This window comes from Pogona vitticeps, chromosome 4 (assembly GCF_051106095.1).
Source record: "Pogona vitticeps strain Pit_001003342236 chromosome 4, PviZW2.1, whole genome shotgun sequence".
NCBI lineage: Eukaryota > Metazoa > Chordata > Lepidosauria > Squamata > Agamidae > Pogona > Pogona vitticeps.
In genome coordinates, this window is record NC_135786.1 from 238,718,706 (window position 1) to 238,736,412 (window position 17,707).

The 17,707-nt window shown below is 48.5% G+C and overlaps 1 protein-coding gene across 1 annotated transcript in view; it reads right to left on the reverse strand.

The window, feature by feature from the left end:
• ZC3H3 (zinc finger CCCH-type containing 3) overlaps positions 1-17,707 on the reverse strand; it is a 260,148-nt gene that overhangs the window by 88,254 nt on the left and 154,187 nt on the right. Inside the window, exon 5 of the mRNA XM_072999450.2 lies at positions 17,381-17,574. Coding sequence (XP_072855551.2) covers positions 17,381-17,574 — 194 coding nt within the window. The remainder of the gene's footprint in view (positions 1-17,380; positions 17,575-17,707) is intronic.

Sequence of the window (17,707 nt, forward strand, 5' to 3'; positions counted from 1 at the left end):
TTAGGACGGATTCCTTGCATTACAGGCACTGGAAAATGGCCGCCCTATGGAGGATCTTCGCTGGACGCTGAGGTATTTCGCTCATTGGAACGCATTGAGCAGTTTTCAATGCATTTCAATGGGCTTCTTACTTTCGCTTGACGACGGTTTCGTTCTACAGCGATTTTGCTGGAACGGATTATCCTTGTCAAGCGGGGCACCACTGTACAATAAATGAGCTGAAGTTCAAACCTTGCAAGAGAGAAATGCTCCTGGTCAGTCAAAAGGCCGAGCATTAAACAGGGATCCCACCTGTGCTGCGTTCTCCTGCTGAGAACACAAGTTGTGTATTCTGGGCATTACTCCTAGGTTATCTGTGAGGCCAGATGCTCAGATCTTGGCAGTAGCCAGAGGTGTGTTTGCACAATTAAAATTGGCACCGCGGGTGCTCCTATGCGTTCACATGGCCTGACTGGCGACAGTGGCACATGCCTGGATACCTCCCCTGTTTGGATTACTGAGATGCCCTCGACTCGGATATTCACTTGGAAGCAAGGCCAATAGGAATAGACATAAGGAAGGTGTGTAAAGTGAAGCAGAGTCTGGAGGAAGGAAACAGGAAGGCTTCCCCCTCCCTTCCATCCCTAGGAACCTGGGCAAGGAACGGTGGAGGAGGAGGACCGAAAAAGGAAACCCGGCTAGACTACAGCGGCACACGGCTGAGCTGTGGAATGCCCTTCCATAGGATGCAGTCATGACTGCCAACCTGAACAGGTCTGAAAGGTGACCAGGTGCGTTCACCGAGAAGAGGGCTGTTGTGCTGGCAGGTCCTTCCCATGATGTCGATCTACGACCCTCTAAGAGCAGACGCAGCATGCCTCTCAACACTGGCGGGAAGGTGCAGTTGCTTCCACATGTAAACTAAGCCTTGGTGATCAAGAAGTGGGGGAGAGCCCTCAACGCTCACTCCCCACAGGCCATTAGCTGATGCAATGCCAGCCATGACTCAGCAGCCTCCACGGGTCAGCACGAAACCGATTCAGCACTCTTTCCATTAATTGGACCTCAATTCTTCTGGGGCTGACGCTCCATCAACTCAGAGGCTACTCTCAGCAGAAAGCATCCACAGCAGGAGGCACAATATGGATCCCAGGAAACAAGCCCAGAGTTCTCGCAAACAGTCAGCTTTCTCCCCAAGAGATACCTGGGGCTCCTGCTCCACTCTATGGGTCTTGGAAAATGGCTCTGGACTCTGCCTCGCAAGGGGGCTGAAAACGCAACCAGTCTTCCGTGCCAAGAGTACCATCTATAGGCCGGACCATCCCAACGCTACCTGAAGGGCGAAGGGGAAGAGGCAAAGGGGTGGATTTATGGTTACGGGCCATCCCATTGCCTGGGACTCCCGGAGATCCTATCAGAGTTTTCAAGGTGTGTGAGATATTCAAAAAGTGACTTAACCACTGCTACTTATGACTGAGTTTCTGGGGCTAATCAGAGATTTGAACCCAGGTCTCCAGGATCCTATTCTGACTCTACACCACACTGGTGTGCTTCCTTCAAGGGAAGCAAGGTGTGCCCCCCTTCCTCCCCTCCTTCCCCTCCCTGCAAGAAAATTACAGCTCAGCAATTCTGCCTTGCTTTCGCAGCACGCCAACTACCTGGCGTCCCTTTTTTGTTGTGATGCTCCCTGGTGACTTTCTCTGAGTATGATTAGCCTCCGGATGCAGAAGGAGAGGCCAGGAGGGAGTGTTTTATCAAAATGGGGAAGTTCAAAGCTGGGGGAAGGTGTGTGAGGGCTTCTCTCAATCCAGCCTCTTTCTTCACTCCTGCTCTCTTGCAGACTCCAGAGGGTGCACAAGGTTACCAGCCCTCTCCCCAAACCCCCTCCTTATCACTCCCCCAAGGAGGGAAGGAAAGGCCTTCCAGGAACAGAGGAGGAGATCCAGGTAGGTGTGATCCTGGCAACAGGTCACGTGTCCAGTCCCTGCACCATCAAGAAGAAAGGGAGTGAGGTGGGGATGGGCTAAGCACTACTGGCTGTAGCGCCAAAAAAAAAAAAAAAGTAGAAACAGGATTCCTGTGACATTCAGCACTTCTAAAATTAGTCTGGAAACAACCCGTCGAGGGCACACTTCTTCGAACCTCTCCCATCCTCTCTAGATGTGATGAAGGACCCTGGCAGCTTGGCTCCTGGCCAGCCCACCCACGCACCTTTCTCTGGCGGCGCAGGGCGCTTTCCCAGGCTGCCCTCTGGAATTGTGATGGATCAGCAGAAGCATCCCCGTCATGGAGCGCTCCCCAGCGCTGTGCGAGAAAGGACCCGCGTGGCGTGGAGGAGCATCCTGGCACACGAGAGGCAACAGAAAGCCAGCCTTCTCACCTCCACCCTTGGGCCACGGCCACCTGACAGCTAAGAGTCCGGCCGTGCCTTTAAGATGGACAGATTCACCGTGGTACCAGCTTTCACGGACGCACAGCCCACTCCTTCCAATGGGTTGCCCGTCCATGTGAATTGTTCTCATGCTATAATAAATCCGTTAGCCTGAAAGATGCCACACAACCCGCTTGTTACAGCCACTTTCTGGAAAACTGACACCTAACATGCACCCAGGCCCTCCTTTCAGGTTGTGCAAAGGAGGTCCGGAACGGTTTGAGTTTGTGCTGTCATTTCCTTGGCATTGCCTTCTTTCCTTGCCTTGCATGCGAAAGGCCTGTAGGCACCATATAATGCAGTGGCCGGACCTGTCTCAAGAGAGGCAAGGGGGACAAAATCTAACCCAAGCACAATCCTAGACGGAGGGTGTGACTGCCCCCCTCCCACGGGTTTACATGCTCACCTAATAAAAGCACTTCTTGAAAACCAGGCACTTGCACCACAAAAGACGGGGGGGGGGGGGGGAGGGGAGAGAGCCAAAAGCCAGAGCCAACTTTGAACACAGCTCCCCGGGGATCACCTGTTCACACACAGCCATGCCCAGCCTATCTTAAGGCACCTGGGGAGGGCCTCTGGTCAGGTTTTCTTGGCAAATGGCCTTTGGTGGCATCTCTCCTTCCCCCCACCCACCCACCCTGGCCTTTTATTTTTGGCACTCGCCCTTATGGATTCCTGGCACAAGGTGAAAAGTGTTTCCTCCACCCACGTATTTTAGCTCAGCATACTGGGCTTTAATGCAGTTGCTTACTGGTTTGAAATTTTATCCCAATCGTTTTATTGGTGGTAGTGCTGATTTTAGTCCTGACCAAGGTGTTCTTTATCCAGTTGATGATTTACTGGTTTGATGGTTTTTTGTGGGTTTTTCGGGCTCTTTGGCTCTTTGTTCTGAAGGTTGTTCTTCTTGACGTTTCGTCAGTCTCTGTGGCCATGGGCATCTTCAGAGGACTGGAGTAGGAACTCTGTCCATGCTCTGTTCCTACTCCAGTCCTCTGAAGATGCCCATGGCCTCAGAGACTGGCGAAACGTTAGGAAGAACAACCTTCACAACAAATCCGAAGAGCCTGGAAAACCCACAACAACTATCAGATCCTGGCCGTGAAAGCCTTTGAGAATATATTTACTGGTTGGTTTAGCTTTCTGTTCAGCTAAGCCACCTGAAACTTTTTGTTGCTGTTGTAGAAGAGGTGGAAGGTAAATATCATCCTCATTCTTATCCATGGGAACATTAGACAAAGAAGGTAAGTTAAGATCTTGTGGGACGTTCGAATTCAAATGGACAAACATCTTGAGTTTGCTTCTACACCAGAAATACAGTGGGGTCTCTACTTAAGAACTTAATCCGTATTGGAAGGTGGTTCTCAAGTGGAAAAGTTCTTATGTTGAATCTGCATTTCCCATAGGAATGCACTGAAACCCATTTAATCCGTATCTGCTCTTTTCCGTCCATAGAAACTAATGGGAAGCTGCTATTCCGCCTTCGACCACTAGAGGGCGATATTTTGTTTCTTTTTTTCCCCTTAGGTCAGGGAACAGTGTTAAAAGCACTTCTGACGAAGCTAATTTTGAAGCAATGGACTGAAAACCAATTAATCCGTTTTGGCTGTTTTTTTGTTATGTAGAGGTGCGTTCATACATTGAAGCATTAGTTCCCATAGGAACTAATGCAAAGCTGGTTAATACGTACTCTACCACTAGGGGGAGAATTTTTTTTTAACCTAAGATGACCTAAGGTTAAAAAAAGAGCAGGAAAGTTTTTTTTTCCTGTTCTTATCTTGGATTTTTGTTCTCAAGTAGAAGCAAAATTTAGCAAATGGAGCTGTTCTTAAGTGGAATTGTTCTTAAGTAGGGACGTTCTTAAGTAGAGACCCCACTGTAACAGAATGAAGAACCATCTGGATAGCTGACACTGCAATTCCAGGGGATGCCAGAGTTGAAGATGAAGAATTGGAAATGTTAACAAAACACAGAGACCTGCCAATTGAAATTTCTCACTTGTGGATGAAACATACCTCAGTGGTCCCCATCAACATTCCCTCTAATTTCAGCCCCCTTCCTTCTCTGCTGCTTGACATGATGCCGGTGGACAGAGGAAGGCTGTGCAGAGGGGAGTAGAATCACGCACACATCTTAGAGGGAACCTTGGTCCCCATGGGGTATTAGGAACAAGGCCACAGAACTTTATGAAATGTTATAATTAGCTGCAGATATCTGAAACAATAACATCACAGCTGCAGAAAACAGCAATATCTAAGAGCCTCGTGGCGCAGGGGTTAAACTGCTGTACTGCAGCCAAAACTGTGCTCACGACCTGGGGTTCAATCCCAGGTAGCCGGCTCAAGGTTCGCTCAGCCTTCTATCCTTCCGAGGTCGGTAAAATGAGTACCCAGCTTGCTGGGGATGGGGGGCAATGTGTAGCCTGCATAATTAACTTGTAAACCGTCCAGAGAGTGCTTGAAGCTCTATGGGGAGGTATATAAGCAGCATACTTATTTGGTACAGCATAAATACTGCATTGATATTTAATTGATTCTTGGATTTTGAACTAAAACTTGTATTTGTTATATAACACAAGTCAAAGACTATCTTGTATGTAGTAGTAGTAATAATAATAAACTATAAGCAGTTGCAGATCTCAGAAATCACACCATCAGAGCTACAAAAAATTGCAATATTAGGAACAGCATACATACTGTGCAATATTTAACAGATACTTAGGTTTTTGGTTAAAACTTGTATCTGTTATATCAGTGGTCCCTAACCGTTTTAGCCCCACAGACCAGCTGAGGAAGGCAGGGCACACCCCTGCGCTCATGCGCATATGAGCGGGGGTGCTCGTGCGAGGGGGCATGTGCTCATGTGCATGCACAAAGGGTGGCGCAGTGCTGATGTGGGGCACGCATGTGCTTGTGCAGATGCGCAAAGGGGAGCACAGCGCTTAGGAGGCACTCCTGCGCATGTGCGAAGGGGTGGGGGAGCGCTCACGTACACATGATCCACCCATCTCTTCTTGACTCTCTCTTTCAAAACCAGGTCCAGTGCTAACTCAACATCTCCTTCCCAGCTTTACCAGCAGGTTTCACCACCACGTGGTGGCGCTGTGGGCTAAACCGTAGAAGCCTCTGTGCTGCAAGGTCAGAAGACCAGCCATCGTTAAGATCGAATCCATGCGACGGAGGGAGCTCCCATTGGTTGTCCCAGCTCCTACCAACCTAGCGGTTCGAAAGCATGCAAACGCAAGTAGATAAACAGGGACCACCTCGGTGGGAAGGTAACAGCGTTCCGTGTCTAAGTCGCACTGGCTATGTGACCACGGAAGATTGTCTTTGGACAAACGTTGGCTCTATGGCTTGGAAACGGAGATGAGCACCGCCCCCTAGACTCAGACATGACTGGACATGATTGTCAATTGAAACCTTTACCTTCACCACTTCCACCAATTGCAAACTATGGGATCACCTTTGCTTACAAGGCTCTCCTCTACAGGCAGGTATTCTCCTGAAAACTGTCGACTGCCTGCTCCTTTGCCCATCCATCATGAGACCTCTCCACCCCAGTTCTAAAATGCATCCACTCCAGAATCTGAGAAGGTGGTAAGGGGGCGTTAATCAGATGACCTTTGAAGGGTCTCCAGAAACTGCACTGGTTCCAAACTGCAGCAGCAAGAATGCTGATGGGCCCTTGCTTTCCTGACGACAGCAAGGTTTCCACACACTCACTTATTCTTTTCAGGCACTATTTAAATCCTTGGTTACGGCTTAGATCTGGGATACCTTAAGGATGCCCAGCTTCTACAACAGCTTGTCCATGCCCTTAAGTCTAATCGATGTAAGGTGCCTTGGGTAAGGATTAAAGGCAGGGTAAGCGTTCCGTGTCTAAGTCGCACTGGCCATGTGACCACGGAAAGATTGTCTTCGGACAAAACGCTGGCTCTATGGCTTGAAGAGCAGGATGAGCGCCGCCCCCTAGTCGGACACGACTGGACAAAAATTGTCAAGGGGAATCTTTACCTTTACCTTAAGCAAATAAACAAAAACCCAGTGAATTTCATGACTGATCAAGGATTTGAACCTGGGTCCTTCTGAATCACCCACCCCAATTCTATCCTGCACTGGAGCTGCATCTGTTTGCAGGCTTCCTTCATTGTATTTTTCTGCCTGTCACGACAAACTCGTTCACTCCATTTTGCATTTTATTTCCCTCTTTGTGCGTCCAAGTGAATGGAAGAGAGCCTCAAACACCCAAATTATCCATACGGAGAGGAAAGCTCATAATATACCGACTCTGCCCTGGAGAGAACCCGGAGGGCCCCTGCAAGAGGTGCTTACGGGCTTCTCCAATTCCAGCACTGCACTCAGAGTGCGCTCGGCCCGATTGCCAGTGGTTTTTTAATAGATTGAGGTCAGGCTGGCTTTCCGGACAATGTCAACCCTTAATTTTGTTCCTGCTGCTTTCAATCTTGTACTTGAGGTTGACTTCTGTGCCCCTTCCTCTCCCCACAACAGTTCCGCGGAATTTATTTATTTTCCAAAGGAGTGTGGGATTTCCCCACCCACCCCAAAGCACCTCATCTCTTTCCTTGCCTTCCTCTGCCTCTTACACCTGGCGTGATACTTAAGGTCAAACAGCCTCGGCAGGCAAGCAAAACTCCTTATTACACCCTATACCGGTCAAATCCATCACACCCTGGTGAACGAGAGCATAAGAATCCATTAGAGGCGCTCCACCCTGGTGGAGGAGACCGGAGGCCTCTCCAGTTTGGCATCCAGTTTTTCCATGCAATGGCCGTTCAGATGCCCTGGGAAGGCCCCCCAGGCCCTGCTCGAGTTTTGCAGCAGCTGGTTCCAAGAAGCAAACTCCCTCTCATACTGGAGGTACAGCCACTGATCACCTTCTCCCTTCCAGGAATTTGACTCTTTCACTTCTAAAGCTGTCCCAGTTGGTGGCACTCGCTGCCTCCCACGGAAGCCAACTCCGCCATTTCAGCGATGCCCTGGAATCAAGCAGCGTTGCCTTTCCTCTGGCCTAGAAACACCCACCATTCCCCTTCAAAGAAAAGCACTGGGTTTGACCTGGCATCTCTCCCCTGGATTCTAGGATGAGTAAGGAAGGAAAGGCCCGTTTCCTAGGGCATTCATAGCCTTACATGCCTCTGCAATCACCTCTCCCATTGGTTTGGCTTCATCTTGTTATCTGTCCCATGTCCTGCTGTACACTTTTCTATTTGAGACAGGGCAACCAGAAGACACCCAGCATTTCTATAGGTGGTCACAGACAAGAAAAGGTAGTAGAACATGAGCCGCTGTGCTTGGTAGCCTCCAGTCTCTTGAGGATGGGGAGCCACGTGGGACCTACTGACAAAGCGGGTCTCTTAAGGCAGCCCAGAAAGGGCTGTTCTGCACCAGAACACCTAGTTCTTTCCCCCTGCACAGAAGAACCCCCAGGCGCAGGAGGTTGGGGGACTGGAGAAGGAGGTATGCACCCCACAGGCTGATCCTGCCTGCAGATGTCAGTATATTTGGCTAAAAAAAACACTCTTCCTGCAAATGATTCAAGCAAAATGGGCCCCTCTGCAATCTGCTTCTAAAAGAAAAGTTCGAAATAAGAAGCTGTGTGTTCAAAATCGGCTTGCCTATGTAAAAAAAGGATCAGGCACAGCGAAGCGGTTAAGGAAAGGAATGGGAGAGCGCTGTGAAGCCCACTCATGGAGTCTGCTGGGAGAGCAGAGGGCCAGCATCGGAAAGGAAAGGAGGGCTCTTCGTCTGAGCGCGAGAGACGCAGAGCTGTCTTGATTCTTTTCTGTCCTGACGAGAATAAAAACATTTTATCTCTGCTGGCTGACAGGTTCTGTGCACCTTCTGCATTTCAGTGCTTTTCCACAGAAAATTTACAGAAGTGGCTTTCTACAAAAAAGCTTGGAGTTGGAACAGGTTTTTGATGATGACACCAATGATGCCAAAAGTGTTGAGCTTTTCACTCTCATTCTGGACTGAAAAACTCTGTTGTTATTGACCCTCTGTAACATTTTCAAAAAACCTTTGTTAACGAGAAGAAGAAAACTGGAGTAATCATTATATCCTTTATCTATGAATTTAAAGACGTTTTGGTCTGACGTGTCCAAAGGTACGCAAAAACCTTTGACTGTGTGGACCAAAGCAAACTATGGCAAGTTCTTAAAGAAATGGGAGTGCCTCACCACCTTATCTATCTCCTGAGAAACCTATACATGGGACAGGAAGCAACAGTTATAACTGGATATGGAACAAATGATTGGTTCAAAATTGGGAAAAGAGTACGGCAAGGCTGTATATTGTCCCCCTGCGTATTTAAACATACTATGCAGAATACATCATGTGAAAGGCCGGACTGGAGGAATCCCAAACCGGAATTAAGATTGCCGGAAGAAATACCAACAACCTCCGATATGCAGATGATACCACTCTGATGGCAGAAAGTGAGGAGGAATTAAAGAACCTCTTAATGTGGGTGAAAGAGGACAGCGCCAAAAATGGTCTGAAGCTCAACATCAAAAAAAAAAACTAAGATCATGGTCACTGGTCCCATCACCTCCTGGGAAATAGAAGGGGAAGATATGGAGGCAGTGACAGATTTTACTTTCTTGGGCTCCATGATCACTGCAGATGGAGACAGCAGCCACGAAATTAAAAGACGCCTGCTTCTTGGGAGGAAAGTGATGACATATCTTGACAGCATCTGAAAAAGCAGAGACATCATCTTGCTGACAAAAGTCCGCATAGTCAAAGCTATAGTTTTTCCAGTAGCGATGTATGGAAGTGAGAGCTGGACCATCAAGAAGGCTGACTGCCGAAGAATTGATGCTTTTGAATTGTGGTGCTGGAGGAGACTCTTGAGAGTCCCCTGGACTGCAGGGAGAACAAACCTATCAATTCTGAAGGAAATCAATCCTGAGTGCTCCCTGGAAGGACAGATCCTGAAGCTGAGGCTCCAATCCTTTGGCCATCTCATGAGAAGACTCCCTGGAAAATACCTTGATGTTGGGAAAGTGTGAAGGCAGGAGGAGAAAGGGAGGACAGAGGACGAGATGGTTGGACAGGGTCATCGAAGCGACCAACATGACTTTGACCAAACTCGGGGAGGCAGTAGTGGAGGACAGGAGGGCCTGGCTTGCTCTGGTCCATGAGGTCATGAAGAGTCGGACACGACTTAACGACTAAACAACAACAAGTCCAAAGATTAGAACAATGCTGTAATGCAATTGTAATAAATAGATTTAAAGGCCGGCACCCGTCCTTCACTGCTGCTCGGTGCTTTAAGGAACATTCAGCAAAGGTGGCCACAGTAATGAAGACATACATTGTTTATTTTTTCTCCAGATGGAAGAATCCTTAATAACAAAAGTGAGCTTGAACCATATACACTCCAGAGACAGTTTTTCAAGAAAGATGGGGCTCTAAAACATATCAAGCAAATACAGAGAAAAAAATGTTCTTTAAACATGCACAGAGTTCGTTGTCTTCGCCCAGCGAGCATCCACAGGCCTTCCTCCCTACCAACCCACCCAATACCTGGGGAAAGGACTATCTGGCATACTTTGAGGCCCAAACCCCTCCCACTGGCCCTTTCTCACAACTAGTGGGTGATGTGGCTGACCTGTGTGTGGGCTGCTCTTTCGCGGGCAGTTGGGAGAGACAGGACTGGGGGGGGGGAGATCCACAGAAGTGAAAACCTTCACTGCTTCTAATATCTACCAGTGCCTCCTTCTGACAAGCTAGCCTTCTAGGTAGCAGGAATTTTAATCGTATGGAAGAAGGCTCCGTTGGGACAATCTTTCTATGCAATCTGAAATGCTGTACTTCTGATATAAGGTCCTAAGCCTCCTCACCCGCTGATTCAGATTAAAAATGGCCAAGAGCTGCCTTGGATACGAGGGAGCCCTCCAGGTTTTCTGGGGCTACAACACCCCATCCCATCTCTGAAGGTAAAAATGTTCAAAACTGAGTCTGTCCCACCTTGGGCCCATCAGAAGGCAGGATCCTCTGGAAAAGACCTTAATGCTAAGAAAAGTGGAAGGCAGCAGGAAAAGAGGAGGACCAAATATGAGATGGATGGACTCCCTCGAAGAAGCCACAAGCTTGAGTTTGCAAGAATTGAGCAGGGCTGTTGAGGACAGGACCTTTTGGAGAGGGCTCATTCATAGGGTTGCTGTATGTCAGAGGTAACTTGATGGTCCATAACAACAATCCCCACCACCTCCTTTCAGCCAGGTTGACAGGGGAATGTGGGAACCGTAGTCCAAATACTTTTAGAGGGAAGCAGCTTGGGGATGTCACTTGACAGATGAAACACTGATCTGATTGGTCTCATTTATTTCCATGCATCTCCCTGCAAAAGAGCTCACGCAGAATCGTGCCCAGACCCTCTTTGGTGTGCAATGCTCTAATTTAATTTGAGAACTGGAGTAAAGCTGTGAGGAAAGGCGTGTTTCCAGCTCCTGGCAGCTCCTCTGCTTTGCAGTGACACCTGGCCAGCTGGTGGCACATTGTAAATAAAACCACCTTGCCTCTCCCCACTCCAGTCTGCCAGCTGGAAAACACCCACGGCGCGGACCCACTTCTCCTCTTGATCAGGATAACAAGGCGGTGGACTGTAGATAAGCCGCAGGAAAACTACTGGCTTCCCTCTCACTTACGGAGATCGATGACTTGCCTGATCAGTTCTGGCAGCCTCGTGATTGGCCGCCGGGATTGCAAAGGGTTCAGCCTTAGATGCAACCCTGGACCAAAAAACCTTTAACTTGAGCAACTGGCTCAGAAGCAGGTGCTGGGGGCTAGCGGATGAATGGTGCTAAAAAGCCAATCAAGGGTGCCCAGCTGCCCACAAGGGGAGGCCGAGCAGAATGAGCAGCCACCCTTGGGACTCCCAAGATCAAGAAATGGGTAGAATGAAAACAACACAGTCCAGCAGCCTCCTAGGCATCAAGGAGACCATGGCTGGCTTGTTCAGCCTTCAGCAGCACCTGACGTCCTGCATCTCTTTTCTAGAGCTTGGAAGCGTCAATGCCTTGATCAGCAAATTCTCAGACTATCCCCATCGGCACAGCTGAGAGATTCTGGGAGATGTAGTACAAAACGGGGAACTTCTGAGTTGTTCTGTGCTCAACTGAGCAGAGATTTGATGGGTAACTTTCTAGAGAGAGATTTGGCACCGGCTTTGAAGCTCTTCTTGAGGGACGGGGTGGCGCTGCGGGTTAAACTGCAGAAGCCTCTGATCTGCAAGGTCAGAAAACCAGCCGTCGTAAGATCGAATCCACACGACGGAGGGAGCTCCCGTTATTCGTCCCAGCTCCTGCCAATCTAGCTGTTTGAGAGCATGTAAAAAGGAGAGTAGATAAATAGGTACCACCTTGGTGATAAGGTCACAGCATTCCGTGTCTAGTCACGCTGGCCACGTGACCACGGAAACGGTCTACAGACAAACTCTGGCTCTACGGCTTCGGAACGGGGATGAGCACCGCCCACTAGAGTCGGACACGACTGAACTACATGTCAAGGGAAACCGTTACCTTTACCTTACACCGTGAAGCTCTTCTGAGCAATGCAGCTGCCCAGGCTGCCACAAAGACTCTGCCAGCGGCAGGATGAAGCCTTTCCCTCTTCCATTCCTTCCCTTTCACTTCCCTCCACATTTCATGTCCTGAGAGTCAGGGAGGCTGATGGGGGAAAAGGGAGAGCACGGGGTAGTTCAGGACCTTGACCTGCACCCTGAAATGCTGAAGCCCCACAGACTCAGCCACGGGCCGCTTCGGAGCGCACAAAACCTGCCCAGTGTTTGGGTGGGTAAGAGGGAAGGAAGCCTGAGCATTTCATCCTGGCTCTCAATTGGGAGTCCTGACAAGAGAGAGACAAAATATTGACCCAATAAATTCAGATGGAAAGCACCATTGCCAGGCGAAATTATAAGCGGCCCTAGTTAAATGCCAAGCAATTAAGCTGTCAAGATCATCTCCCATCTCGCTGCCGCTCGCCTCAAAGACACAGAAGCCAGAAAGCTCTCTTGCAAAAGAAACTTTAAAATGGCTATGACCCGACAGATTAAACAAGGCTGGGAAGCGATGTCCGCGGCAAGCAAAAATGGTCAATACATCTCTCGGTCCCTCACTCCACTTCAACTGCACCGGATTGAGGGCTGAACATTCTAAAACAGTCCAGTCCCGACCATCAGGGCACTGCCACCGAGGCATACATCTCACCTCGAGACGGAATTTTCCCAGGGAAGGTGGCACAATTAAGAGGACACGACCCTTAATCATACATAACTATGCGCCTTCAAGTCAACGCTGACTTAGGGCAACGGTTTCCAGAGTTTTCTAGGTGGGGCGGACTCAGAGGGGGTTTCCCCTCCCCTTCTTCTGGGGATGCCCTGGATCCAGCCAGCGACACCTTGGGTTTTTTTTTTAAAAAGGCAGTATACAATTTGATGCATGTTTCAATGAAATATTTAAAAGATGGCTTAAATTTCAGATGACTGAATCCTTATCCTAAAAGCAGATATTTAAAAAGTTAACAGTGACAGTGCTTTGAAAGGATTACTTCTTTTGCTACTTGTTGAAAAAAAGGGGGTTGGTTATGATAAGGAATATCAAAACTATTCAGTGGCAGTGTTTTGCACTAATGGGGTGGTATACAACTGGAAGGAAGGAAGGAAGGAAGGAAGGAAGGAAGGAAGGAAGGAAGGAAGGAAGGAAGGAAGGAAGGGAGGGAGGGAGGGAGGGAGGGAGGGAGGAAGGAAGGAAGGGAGGAAGGAAGGAAGGAAGGAAGGAAGGAAAAAAGGGAGGGAGGGAGGGAGGGAGGGAGGGAGGGAGGGAGGGAGGAAGGAAGGAAGGAAGGAAGGAAGGAAATGATGGTGGAAGAAAGGAAGGAAAAGAAGAGAGGGAGGGAGGGAGAAAGGAAGAGAGAGGGGGAGAAAGGAAGGGAGGGAGGGAGGGAGAAAAGGGAGAGAGGAAGGAAGGAAGGGAAGAAGGGAGGAAGAAAGGAAGGAAGGAAAAGAGGGAGGGAGGGAGGAAGAAAGGAAGGAAGGAAAAGAGGGAGGGAGGGAGGGAGGAAGAAAGGAAGGAAGGAAGGAAGGAAGGAAGGAAGGAAGGAAGGAAGGAAAAGAGGGAGGGAGGGAGGGAGGGAGGGAGGAAGGAAGGAAGGAAGGAAGGAAGGAAGGAAGGAAGGAAGGAAGGAAGGAAAGAAGGAAGGAAGGAAGGAAGGAAAAGAGGGAGGGAGAGAAGTTCTTGATTGGGTAACTGGAGCAGGATGAGGACTGCCTTTCTTATTGCTCCATTGTTTGTCATTAACTTCTCACCCTGTTTTTACCAACAAGGTCAGAAACAAGCAGGGAAGCCCTTTTCAGTTCCCATTACCAGCTAGTTCTGATATTGCTCCCTGAAAATGCATACAGAACAACAAACAAACAATTTCCTTTCCACTGAGGAAAGATGAAGAAATGATAAAGGATTCCTGACAAAATGCTTCTAAAATGCTGTTTAAAAACAACATTTGGAAGTAACAGGAGAATTTCACTTGTTACACTAAAATATAACTTTGTAACTACTCGTTGCAGTATTCTTGAAATAAAACCTCTCAAAAGTAACTACTGTTTTTCCCCAAAAATAAGACAGTGTCTTATATTATTTTTCTTCCAAAAATGAATCAGGTCTTATTTTCAGGGGATGTTTTATCTTTTTCCATGCACAACCATCTATGTTTATCCAAATACAGCCATGTCATCTTCTTCTGGTTGCTGTACAAGGGTGGAGGGAGGGCTTTCGCTTAACTAAGGCTTATTTTTCGGGTAGGGCTTATATATTACAAGCATCCTGACAAATCCTACTAGGGCTTATTTTCAGGTTAGGTCTTATTTTTGGGAAAACAGGTAGGAATGCTGCTTTGCAACACCTTCTTCCTAAACTCTGGTTCCTATCCGGTGAGCGAGGCGGGTTTCCTTTGGCTGCAGTTCTCAAGCCAATGTTAGGAAAAGATTTACGCCCAACACAACCACCAGCAGCAAGTTTCCAAAGACCAGAAATCAAGGCAACGAGAACAAAAAGAGGAAAAGATGATCCTCTGTATGCCCAGGAGGAGGGGGAGGAAGCCAGGTTTTCAGAGGAAAGGACCACTGCCAGGATTTGAGATGGTCCTACACACACACACACACACACACACACACACCGCTCACCCCCCATAAGCTGGCTTGCTAAGAGGAAATGAGTCAGGTAGGATAAACAAGACAGAGGTCGGTGGACACCTGGGGCCGGCTGATTAAGGCCTAATCAGATTTGAAATGCTCCTGCACAGCTCCCAGACAGGCACCCCCATTTCACAGCCATAAGACGCAGGGGGAGGGAAATGCTTGGGACAGATCATCCTCATCTTCATCATCCCAGTTAACCGTGAACCACCATCACCACCACCACCAAAAAAAAATCCATCTGCACTCCGTCTTCTTCATTTGCCCATTTCAACTCCGAGAGAAAAATAAAAAGAATGTTCTTTTTAACAAGAACAGCAACGAATCTCCAACGGAGCAGATGAAACATGAAACAGGAAGAGGAATATAATGAAGGAGGCTAACAGGATCTTGAGATGGATGCAAAAAAATTTTTAAAAATAAAAATAAAAATCGCAGTCAGCAGAAGAACCCCATGGGAGGGGGTTTGGGGGAGGGAGAGCTTTGGGAGTTTCGGAAACCCCTGGCCAGAAATTTAGAGTGAGAAAGCAGCAACTCCTGAACAAAGAGCGAGCCGTTCCCAACTTCCTCCTCCCTTTGCTGGCGTAACAGGCATGAGAGAGGGAATTAGGAGCATGCCGGAGAACGGAGAGGAGTGGAGAGAAATGCTTACGGCACCTCATCTCGGCAGGTGAAGAGGGTGGAGATTTAGCTTAAACCGCGGATTAACTCGCCGGGCGCCTCTGATGGAAAATTAAAAAGTGTGCAGATCATAGCAGAGAAGGAGAGATGGTGGTAGGTGAGGGTGGGGGCGGGAGGGGGAGAGGGCGCAACGCCGTTGATGAAATACCCTTGCCAGGTAATCGGTCTCCCAAGAGCATCGGGAAGCAACCTGGAGGAGGAAACCGGAGCTGGGGTGTCGGAAAAAAGCAGAGCAAAGCAAAGCAAAGCTGGAGGAAAGGTTGCCTTTTTTGCACTTGTTCTTTCCACATAAAATAATATCTCAATACGCAAGTCTCCCCAGCCCCCCTCCCACCTTCTGTACAAAGACTGGGGGGGGGGGGGCGCTCTCTTGCCATTTTCTCTGCACCTCCCGGCCTGAACAACACTCGCCAGATCTCACCGATCCGAATGACAAGAAGGGTGAAAAGAGACTGGTGTGAAACATTTGCTGCAGAACGGCCAGAGGCCCTCCCTTAGGTCCAGAGCTTGCAAAAGTTACTTTTTGCCAGCTGACGGATTCTGGGACCTCAATAACAGCAGGCCAGGGTGGTGGCGGCGATATGCTTGCTGACCCTGGTGGCCGTCAGAGGATGATCAGAGGAAGAACCTCTCGTGGTTCCGCTCCTCCGAATTCTGTCAACTGACAGCTTCAAAAACTCAGAACTCATGGCCAGAAAACAAAATTCCATCCTTCATGGAGCTGCAAAAACCCATCCCAAGAAAGAACCCACCGTTTGTTGGCTAGCTGGAAACTGCAAAAGACACCATGGCTTATTGATGGATTATAAACTCCAAATAGTTTTAAACTATGGATGGTCATAACTTCTGATCCCAAAACTTTGGCTTCTTCTTCATGGCTCGATTCCTCAGATGCTCACCCTTAACAAGGAATTGACAGAAAGACTGGAAGGGTACCCCTTCATGGATTGCTTCCTTGTCGTGGCGAAGGGGCTTGAGTAACTCAGAGAAGCTATGGGCTATGCCGTGCAGGGACACCCAAGACGGACAGGTCATAGTGGAGAGTTCCGACTAAATGCAATCCACCTGGAGTAGGAAATGGCAATGCCACTCCAGTATCTTTGCCAAGAACGCCCCATGATCAGAAACAAAAGGCTAAAAGATACGACGCTGGAAGATGGGCCCCTCAGGTCGAAAGGTATCCAACATGCTAGTGAGGAAGAGCGGAGGACAAGTACAAGTAGCTCCAGAGCTAATGAAGTGGCTGTGGACATGCCTGGAAGTGAAAGGAAAGTCCAATGCTGCAAAGAAAAATACTGCATAGGAACCTAGAATTTAAGATCTATGAACCTTGGGAAGCTGGATGTGGTCAAACAGGAGAGGCAAGAATAAACATCAACATCATGGGCATCAGTGAACTAGAGGACTAGAGGCAAGAGAACTAGAGGCAAGAGGAGAAGGGGACGACAGAGGATGAGATGGCTGGACAGTGTCTGCGAAGCAACCAACATAAATTTGACACAACTACGGGAGGCAGTGGAAGATAGGAGGGCCTGGCGTGCTCTGGTCCATGGGGTCATGAAGAGTCGGACACGACTAAATGACTAAACAACAATGACGTGGAAGGATAGGAGGAAACAAGCTAGCAACAAGGAAAAGAAATGGATTTGTTGGGTCAGCTGTTGCAGAATCCTAGGCTAAAGCAACAAACCACAGTTTACATAAATCGGAGCTAAACATGACATGTGAACGCAGCCATCAGCAGGGTTGAGCTTCTGAACATCAGTTACAGCTCTTTGATACCGTGTCCGCAAGGACTGGAAAAGTTTGTCCTAACTGGAAAAGAAGAATTGTGTAGGGAGCTTTGAAGTAATTTAGAACTTCCATTCCTACCAAGGCAATTTAAGTTGGGCTACCAAGGAGCTGAGCTCTCTTGCCATTGAGCAAGCAAGCTCAGTTTTGGAGCACTTCCTGAGAAAAACAGAAACCAGGAAACCCCAGCAAAGCTGGAGGTGCTGGAAAAACGACCCTTAGGAGAGAACATTTCCAGTCTGGTGTGTAGCCCTTTCACATTTGCATTCCACTGATGCTGCCTACCTGCCCTGGTGTGGCTCCTGCATGTGGCTTCACCACTCTTGAGCGGGGAGCTAGAGGTTTTGGCGAGCTTGTTGGCGGACACCCTGTACATGACTCCTCCAATACAGCGCAGGCTTCTGTTCCTCCAGCGGTGCTGCAAAGCCTGGGACTTGCTCCCCATGGTAGGGTGGCGGGAGGAATTCTGCCCCAGAGACCTGCAAAGAAAAACCCGGGTTAATATTTTTAAATAAAGTATTTTAAAGCATTTTAAATTTAATACAAAATGAACATAAATCCTAGTTCAAAGTCTGTAATTCCATTTGTATCTTTTAAAAAAATCTGTTTCAT